Raw genomic sequence first — 10,375 nt, 5'->3', positions numbered from 1 at the left:
GCTCCGTTGGTTGCCCATTGCAATGAATTTTCACATACCTTTGATGACATGTTTTGTGAAATCGATGAGCCTCAGATCGGGTGGCAGGGTGGTGATCTGAATTCACAACCTTTACAGTCAGAACAGCAGTGGATTCATACATTGCATTCAATTGTGCCTTTTGGTTTAAATGCTGATCACAATCTAAGCATTTTTTTCTTAATTAATCAGTTTATTTTAAGTTCTCTTTTACATCTTTGATTTGATACTATGCAACATTTATATAAGTTCTCTTTCAGGTCTTCATACATCTTACATCATTTCATCATGAATATATTTAAACAGTGTCAACTTCCTTCCGGTTTTATCCTGTCTTGAAAAATGCTGAGACCTGTTTGGTCCGATTTGACGGTACTCACTATTGGGCTGCACAGATAAGTATTTAGTGGATTTCATTTAAATGGTGACTTTATTTATTTTTCATTTCTTATAGTTTCTCATTTTTGAAAGTGGATTATCATTTTGACCCCTGATGAAGCTTTTTCAAGTGAAACATCAGCTGTGTCGAGCTTCTTCTGGAATTTCATCATTAGGATTTATGCCCTTAACTTGTTGAACATATTGACTTGAGGAATTTATTTCAAGTTTAATTTTAATTTGTTGATTACAACACTATTCCTGTTAATCACAAGGTGGATGATTGAAAAGACCGGGCGGTTCAAGTTCTTGAACACGCCATCTGGCTTGTTGACACCTTTCTAGTCAAGCCCTTGCTATTTAATTTGCGTTTGGTTTCTCTGTAAATATGCTTTCAAAGCAAAGTCTGATGACATTTTAATACTTCAGACAAATCTCCAGGCAACCAGCGACCACTGGTTAAACTACTTTCCTCACCTTTCTTCTTTCCCCACTGACTGATGATTTTCTTAACTCAGATAAGCAAAACTCAAACCACATTAGGAGAAAAAATGTTTATTACTTTGATTTTAGTTTTCAAAATTGAATTTCTTCCTAGAATATATATTCTGAATGGACTTGATTCACCCAAATTCATAAGCAAGAAAACTTTATAGCTAAAAGTACGTAGCATATTTAGCTACAACAAATAATTACATTCCATATTTAAAATATGCAAATCAAACACCTTGCATATTCACTTTTACATGACTTTTTAGACTGTCACCCACTTAGAATTATAAAATAGATTACTGGCTTCCTTATAATATGTATGATCCTCATTATCTCTTCATCAAGACCTATCAGACCTACTGTGAGCTGCTGATATAACTGCATGTTGGAGAGGAGTAAAAAGCACATACAGTGGTAGACATAAATAGCAGACTGCATTTGACAGTATCACTTATGTTTCTGTCTTTGTAAAACTGTTTGTGGACATGTCTGTAATCAGAGTGGAGAGCAATAATGAAGCATTTATGGTAGGTCTTCCTCATGCACATTCCAGTTACCTTATTTCAGCCATGTTAAATAGTTCTTCACATGCTGAATATCTTATCAATATTTTTTATATTACTTTTTGTTGTTTGGCTCTATTTCCCCTTATGAGCTTGAAAATAATTTGGCTCATTTCTACCTTAGCACTGGCACAAAGGAGGGCCGAATCAGTTTCTTTGGCTTTCATACACAATTGGGAATGCAAACTCAGCAGAAAGGATTTATTAATATCAAATGCAAGTTGGCAGAACTGGTAGTTCAGCAATACATGCTGTGTGTTGCCATGTGGAGGATCTGAGCCCTGAGCTTGAATCTGCAGTGGTTAAGCCGAATGGGGAGAGATGTGGGGGCGAGAGGAAGAGATATAAATAAATAGCGGAAAACCCTTGGCTAGGTGTAAATGATTGACAGCTCATGATGCTACAGCCCAACAGCGGCCAGTTCTGATTTAACTTCCCAAAAGAGCAGGAGGAAACTTCTCAACCAAAATACAATATTAGCTATAGGGAGAGTAATCTTATAAATATGCACATTTGGGTAAAATCTTCACATACCTTTTTTATCCCAAATTTTCCACATGAACTTATGCATATAAATTCACTTTCACAATTTGCAGGTGAGTGGCATGGTATGTTTACAGAATAACTCGCACAAAGTTATACCTGCTCCAGTGAGGGCATAACTTGTACAGGTTAGCTTAAGCGTGCAGGTTAACTCACATGTATACAGTCTAACATCAAAAAATATGTATGGCAGTCCCAATTCTGTCCCCCAGAATGCCTTTACACAGTTTGTGCAAGAGGACACATAATATTGGGTTGCGTGGGTACTTTTACATTCACATAATCCAGGCTATTTTAGAACAGGCATTTATGATCATAAAACCCTGCTGTATATGTGTAAACAGTTTTGAAAATCAAGCCCAAAGGGGGCAATTTTCAAACTGTTTCTATTGAAATAAAAACCATGTAGACTTTTTTACCCTGGGTTTTGCCCCAGTTTTCAAAGAGAAATTCCACATGTTCTTTTGCTTTGAAACTTGCAGTGGGTATAAAGTACATATGCACAGTCACTTTTTTCCTGCAGGGAGAATTTTGCTGGAAAAGTTACATGCAAAGATATGAAGATGCAATCTATAGTTATATTTTTCTTCTCCAACCTAAACAAGCCCCTGAAAATGCCTCCTCTCAATGAAGCTAAATGTTTCTGTTTTGTGAAACAACACATGAACTTTTAGCGACATTGAGAGTGGGGAATTTTTAGATAGTTAATTAACACAGGAAAAAACAGAAATGGATTTTACCCAGTAAATCACTTTGAAAATTGCCCTCAAAATCCCAAATCAAAAAGCTGATTTGCTCCACATATCTTGGGGAACTTGCCAGTTTTAAATGTCTGTTTCTATTTTATGGAGTTTTGTGCTATGTTATATATTATAAAATTCATCTTTATATTGTGATGACATAATATTAATAGCATGGAGCTGTGCTATGTGCTGAGCCTATTTTCCGTATACACAAAATGAGAAAAACTCATTCATGCATCTGCAAAACAACTAGCACTAAACTGGTAGGGTCAGGCATTCATTGTGACCATTTTTGCCCTTGTCTGTCTTGATAAGTGCACAATTTTCAAATCCAAATGCACACAAATTAAAAATTCTAATTTGGTAACACATAAGATGTAAATTTTAAGAGTTGTTTGAGTTAAAAGGTCTATGTGTACGAGTAGATGGGCCAAGAATGAGCAACTCTTATTTTAAAACCGGCAACTTACACGTGTATAAGCCTGTGCATGCATAACAGAACCACCAAAAATAATGGATGGATTTGAGGCGGATCATGGGCGTTCCAGGGCAGAGCCAACATTTATGTGCATAAATCTTGATTTTAAAACTGAATGCAGCATGCATCAGGCTGTTACCTGCACATATTTACTTCTGTTCTTTTTCAGGTATAAGTCAGAATAAAACTAGTTATAACCAAAAACTGATTGGGGGGAGTGCAAGCTGAAGAACCAGAGGGGTCTTGATGACCTAGAGATAGACTGGGAAAACTGATAGACTAAGTGGCCAACTGGTTATTTCCTTCACATGTGCATGTTTTAAAATGTGCACAGTTGCACATGTAAAAAGCTAACAAGTCCTAAGGAGAGATACAAAATTTACATTTCCTCACATAACCACTTAAAATTAGGAGCACACATACACGTGCTAGACATATTTTATATTATATGCGCGCACTTGCACAGATTTAAAATTTCCAGCTTATGTGTGCTCGTGCCCACATACATGTGAATGTATGCACGCGCATGTTTGTTTTAAAATTTCCATCTTAAGTGCACAGATAACCAACACAAGTGCACAAATTTATCAAGTCTTTTACCCAGTTACCTGGGTAAAATCCTTAGGTTAAAATATTCCTCCCTCCTCTGTGGGTACATGCTGGCACCCATGCTGTTTTACTTGCCTTGCAAAGGGGCAGGGCTGAAAGGGAGGAGGGCAAAGCTGGCAGACAAAGTATACTGATTTTGTTTTGAAATTCTCATGTGTGATTTATGGTATGGACTATGCACCTTCTGCTAAGGAGATTCCCTTTAAGAACTTGCTTGAAGACCTGTGAATACAAAGTATTCACAGACCTGAAAACCCTCCTATAATTCTAAAATTTGACCCCTATATATCATTTGAAAGTCTCCATTAAATTACTTATAAACAGAGGACACATTTTAATCCATTCAAATTCTTGCTCATGGTTAGGAAGAGAGCTTTTTTCAGCATTTACATGCACAGTGAAAAAAAGTACAAAGCTCTGAAGCTGGAAGTCTACGTAGTCAGAGTTTAGATCCATATTTCTTGTCTTCAGATGTTCATTGTCAGCAGGATAAACTAGGAAAAGCAAACATAAAAAAGGAAGAATGTTATAATGGGCAGCAGTGACATAAATTAACTAGAAATTAACAAATACAATGGTTGACCAAGATGCTGACTTTTCTGAGAGAATTTTTTTTTTTTTTTTTACTGTTAAAAGAAAATCATTGTTGCTATACAAATGTATTTTGTTATCCCCACTGCTTCTAATTTCAGAGGCGAAATTGTCCATAGCTTTATCAATGTGTCCTAATACTACATCTCCACCTTTCCTGAGTCTAGTTACTTCTCAGAGAACATGGGACCTGTTTGAATGAACATCACCAGGTACCCAGTGTGATCCAGTCCCAAAATTTGCCAACCACACCAACTGGTCCATCTCCACTCAAGATGGACCTCTGCTGATGTTCCCTCTAACATGGCCACCCAATTCTGGCACAGTTGGACCCCTATCTGAGGGTGCAGGAAATAAAAATGAGTGTACAGGGTTCTGCTGAAAAGTTGCTCAACTGACAAGATATCATTTGTAATGGGCAGTGCAGCAAGAATGTGACCACATGTCTATCAAGGGATCCTTCCCCCATGCAGTGAAATCCATTTTTTATATTCTGAACAGTACATTCTGCCAACCCATTTGAGGCTGGTTGGTACAGCACAGTACGTATGTGGCAGATGTCATTCCTGGACATAAAGACCAGAAATTACCCAGAGTGAACAGAAGGGCCACTGTATGAGAAACAAATTGTTGAAGCTGAGTTATAGTGGCCTTTAAGGTAATAAATATCATCACCCATTCTTCAAACCAGTTGGCCTCCACAAGGACCAACGGCATATTACCATAGAATGACCCAACAAAATTTTAATGCAATCTCACTTATGTCTGGCCATTTCATGGATGCACTGGCACAGAGGCTGGTGCATGGCATAAAATCAGGCAAGTAGTACATTCTGCACTAATTCCTTAATATTCTTGTCCACTAGACCACCCCCCACCCTTGGGCAACTCCCTTCATGTGCTACATGACAAGTGTGTCATGTAACTGCTCTAACACCATAGGCCTCAATTTCCTTGAAACAACCACCTTACTACCCCACATGAAATAACCTGCCTGGACCACCAGTTCCCAACAGCAATGAAATTAATGTTTTAGAGGCTCCTCAGACACCTCCTTGGACATCCAGATTGCATTTGTTCTAGTACAGAAGCTAATTTGGGATCCTTCTAAGGTGTCTAGCTGTAACAGGGCCCCCCGCTAGCAATCTGTTCTGGACATTCCACCAAAGAGGCATCGGCATTATTATGAAGGACCCCCTTGCTGGTGCCTGATGATGTATGAGTAGGCAGGTAGAGTCTGTGCCCACTGATGCATTCTACTAAAAGCCAATAAGGGCACATGATTAGCTTCCTTCGGGGGTTTGTGATCTGCAAGAACAATGAACCTGTGCCCATATAATATTGGTGAAATATCTTAACTGCAAACAATTGCCAGAGATTCCTTTTCTAGTTTCTGAGCAAGTGACATTGTGTGGGATGCAAACCTAACAGGCCTTTCTGAGACATCTGGGAAGGTATGTAAAAGAACAGCTCCTACCCCATAATTTGAGGCATTGCATGACAATACCATCAACAGCCCAGCGTCTAAGTGTGCTAGTTCCCGCAATGACTGCAGCAGTACTTTAGAGGCAATAAAAACTGACTTTTGTGCTAGTCCCTATTTCTATGGAACCTGCTTCTGCAACAGGAAATACACTGAACAATCTAGGGAGAAACTTGAAATTTTAATTTAGAAGTCCAAGAAATATTTTCAATCTCTGACACTGAATGTACGGTATATAAACTTTTATATATAAATAAATACTTAATGTATTTAATTGCATTTATTACCTGCCCTTCCTATGTTCAGAGCGGGTAACAATAAGAGCATACATAAACAGGAATAAAAGGGGAAACAGACATTACATATATCCTCCAAGAACAGCATCAGTCAATACAATAATACATGATTATCAGGGGGCGGGGGAGGATAGAACTAAAGCGCCTGGGGGGAAGTTCATACATTCGAGAAAACTGAGTTCTGCCCTTGCTTCTGGTCAAAGGTGGCCTTTCCTAAGGAGGGACATGTTGGGAATAGACTCATCATTTAAGCTTGAGACAGCTTTTTTGAAAAGAGAGGTTTTGAGGGTTTTTTTTAAAAAGAAAATTATGTTTTGGAGGCATCTTAGTTCTTTGGGTAGGGTGTAGGGATGTGCAGAGGGACGGCATACGTTGCATTCGTAATTCATATTCGTCGGGGGGCAGATACGTTGCATTCGGCAAGGTGGGCCCCCGATACGTTCATGCGTGCATTCTTATTCATTTCCTGGCTAAAATTGAATTAACTACAACCCCCCACCCTCCTGACCCCCCCCCCCCCCCCCCAAGACTTACCAAAACTCTCTGGTGGTCCAGGGAGCCATCTCCTGCACTCATACCGTTGGCTGCCAGTATTCAAAATGGCATGGATAGCCTTTGACCTTACTATGTCACAGGGGCTACCGGTGCCATTGGTCGGCCCCTGTGCCATTGCTCCCGGACCCCCGCTGGACCACCAGGGACTTTCCAGTACGGGCCCCAATACAGATCCCAGAGGCACTCCTCTGCCCATTCCCTTCCACTAAGGAAATTATCTATTTAACCCTATTCTCTGTTTCCTGTCTTTTAGCCAGTTTGTAATCCATGAAAGGACATTGCCAACTATCCCATGACTTTTTACTTTTCCTAGAAGCCTCTCATGAGAACTTTGTCAAACGCCTTCTGAAAATCCAAAATACACTACATCTACCGGTTCACATTTTCTACATGTTTATTAACTCCTTCAAAAAAGTGAAAAAAAAAAAAGTGAAAAAAGTGACAAACCTTTTCCGTAGGTAAAAAATCAGCAGAACCAGAGGTCACAAGCTGAGGCTCCGGGGAGGAAGACTAAGAACTAATGTCAGGAAGTATTTCTTCACAGAAAGGGTGGTGGATGCCTGGAATGCCCTTCCGGAGGAAGTGGTGAAGTCTAAAACTGTGAAGGACTTCAAAGGGGCGTGGGATAAACACTGTGGATCCATCAAGTCTAGTGGGCATAAATAGAGAGGAGGCAGCAAACACTGTACGGAGCGGCAGTAGCCACTGAGGCATTCACGGAGCGGGATGCCAGTGGCCAGTAGTTGGTGTTCCACTTTCATGCAACAAAACACTGCATGGAGCGGCAGTAGCCACAGAGGCATTCACAGAGCGGGATGCCAGTGGCCAGTGGTTGGTGTTCCACCTTCACGGAGCGGAAGGATGGAGGTCTGCCATCTCAAAAAAATAAAAAAACAAACAAACAAGCAAACAAAACAGGGGTGGGTAAGAGGCAGGGGTGTGGCCTGCTGGTTGCGGCGGTTGCTACCCCTGATTGAGCTGGATGTTCACTAGGATGGCGCTGCTCTCTGCATTGGTGGAGGGGTGGAAGGGAATTGGGGCCAGAGGGTGCTGGAAGCCAATAGAGACGGGTGGGAGGGAGAAAAAAGGGGGAAAAAAATGGATAAACTGCGTAGCTTGCTGGGCAGACTGGATGGGCCGTTGGTCTTCTTCTGCCGCACTTCTATGTTTCTATATGAAGCAGATTTGTGAGGCAAGACTTGCCTTGGGTAAAGCCATGCTGACTTTGTTCCATTAAACCATGTCTTTCTATATGTTCTGTGATTTTGATATTTAGAATACTTTCCACTATTTTTCCTGGCACTGAAGTAAGGCTAACTGGCCTGTAGTTTCCCGGATTGCCCCTGGAGCCCATTTTAAATATTGAGTTTACATTAGCCAGGTATAATGGATGATTTAATGAGAGGTTACAAATTTTTGCAAATAGATCTGAAATTTCATTTTTGAGTTCCTTCAGAACCCTGTGGTGTATACCATCCGGTCCAAGTGATTTACTACTCTTCAGTTTGTCAATCAGGCCTATCACATCTTCTAAGTTTACTGTGATTTGGTTCATTCCATCTGAATCATTACCCAAGAAAACCTTTTCCAGAATGGGTATCTCCCCAACATCCTCTTCAGTAAACACCGAAGCAAAGAAATTGCTTAATCTTTCCGTGATGGCCTTATCTTCTCTAAGTGCCCCTTTAACCCCTCGATCATCTAATGGTCCAACTGAATCCTTCACAGGCTTTCTGCTTCGGATATATTTTTTAAAGTTTTTCTGTGAGCTTTTGCCTCTATGGCCAACTTCTTTTCAAATTCTCTCTTAGCCTGTCTTATCAATGTCTTACATTTAACTTGCCAGCACTTATGCATTATCCTATTTTCTTCTGTTGGATCCTTCTTCCAATTTTTGAATGAAGATCTTTTGGCTAAAATAGCTTCTTTCACCTTACCTTTTAACCATGCCGGTAATCATTTTGACTTCCGTTCATCTTTCTTAATGTGTGGAATACATCTGGACTGTGATTCTACGATGGGATATTTTTTAACAATGTCCACACCTTTTGCACACTTTTTACCTTTGTAGCTGCTCCTTTCAGTTTTTTTCTAACTATTTTTCTCATTTTATCAAAGTTTCCCTTTTGAAAGTTTAGCACTAGAGCCATAGATTTGCTTATTGTCCCCCTTCCAGTCATTAATTCAAACTGAACTACTCTTCATATCCCAACACCAAATCCCCAAACCCTCCCTTGCAAACGACCCAGCATATAGTTCCATCTCCACTCAGCCCTTTGTACGAGACCTCGGTGTCGTAGATTGACCAGCAATTGAACCTAAAGAAATACATCAACACAATCCTCAAGGAAGGTTTCTTTAAGCTCAATGTTCTGAAAAAACTAAAACCACTACTTCATACCCACGATTTCCGTACCATCATTCAGGCCACCCTCTCTTCTAAAATGGACTACTGCAACTCTCTTCTTCTAGGTCTCCCCTACTCCACCATAAAACCGCTGCAAATGCTCCAGAATGCGGTAGCGAGGATCATCACAAATGCCCGTAAATCTGACCATATCACCCCCATCCTTAAAGACCTCCATTGGCTCCCGATCCCCTCATGCATCTTCTATAAAACCCTTACCATCATTCATAAATCCATCTACAGACACAACTCCAACTGGCTTGATGAACTGTTCCGCCTCATACTTCCTAACCGCCCCACCGGAGCAACCTGTAAAGGAACCCTCCATGTGCCATCACTCAAGAAGGCACACCTCACCTCCACAAGGGATCGAGCCTTCTCCATTGCTGGTCCTACCCGCCAGAACTCACTACCCACATACCTCCGACTTGCACCAGCAAATTCAAAAATAAATTAAAGACTTGGCTCTTCAAGCAGGCTTACCCAGGTTAGATCCCCTGCACCTTTGACCCTTTGCTGCATCAGTACCTGACCTAAACCTATCTACGAAGTTATTTTACATTGTTCACTTGTTATCTTATACAGTTTGCTGCTCTTGTTTGCCAGTTTCGCTATTTCTCTCCCTTTTTCCCTGCAGTCCCATCCCCAGTACCTGTTTGATGTATTTGCTACCTGCAGTTCTGATGTAAACCGGTATGATATAACTACTAATACCGGTATTACAAAAAAAAAAAAAAAAAAGCTATAAATAAATATTATGATTACTATTGCCAAGCGGCCCTATCACCGTTACCTCTCTCACCAAATCCTGTGCTCCACTGAAAATTAGATCTAAAATTGCTCCCTCTCTCGTTGGCTCCTGAACCAATTACTGTTATGAATTGGCTCTGCCTGCGGGCCCCCCCGCGAGCAGGCCCGGACTCACCACGTTGATTTCTTCGCCGATACGGCAGGACGCCCTGCTTGCTTCTTCGCTCCGCGGTCGGAGCCGCAGCCTCCCACGGGGCAAGGATGCCCCCGACGCGATCGCCATCTTCGCGGCGTTTAGGCTGCAGCCCCGAGCTCGATTAGCGGCAGGAGCTGCCCCCGGGGCCTCCCACAGCGGCTGGAGCCGCTGCCAACGTCAGGGTCCGCCTCCCAGGATCCCTCCTGCCTCTTCAGCGTCTTACGCGAAGACGCTGTGCAGGCCGCTGTCTGCGGTCCTGCACAGCCCTGCTCC

The 10,375-nt window shown here is 41.3% G+C and overlaps 1 protein-coding gene across 1 annotated transcript in view; it reads right to left on the bottom strand.

Annotated features, from left to right (window-relative positions):
* Window positions 1-931: 931 nt before the first annotated feature.
* CAPN9 (calpain 9) overlaps window positions 932-10,375 on the bottom strand; it is a 306,745-nt gene continuing 297,301 nt past the window's right edge. Inside the window, exon 20 of the mRNA XM_029594190.1 lies at window positions 932-4,318. Coding sequence (XP_029450050.1) covers window positions 4,292-4,318 — 27 coding nt within the window. The 3' untranslated portion in view covers window positions 932-4,291. The remainder of the gene's footprint in view (window positions 4,319-10,375) is intronic.

This window comes from Rhinatrema bivittatum, chromosome 3 (assembly GCF_901001135.1).
Source record: "Rhinatrema bivittatum chromosome 3, aRhiBiv1.1, whole genome shotgun sequence".
Lineage (NCBI taxonomy): Eukaryota > Metazoa > Chordata > Amphibia > Gymnophiona > Rhinatrematidae > Rhinatrema > Rhinatrema bivittatum.
Note: the sequence above shows the minus strand (reverse complement) of the source record. Positions and strands in the feature narration are given on the sequence as shown.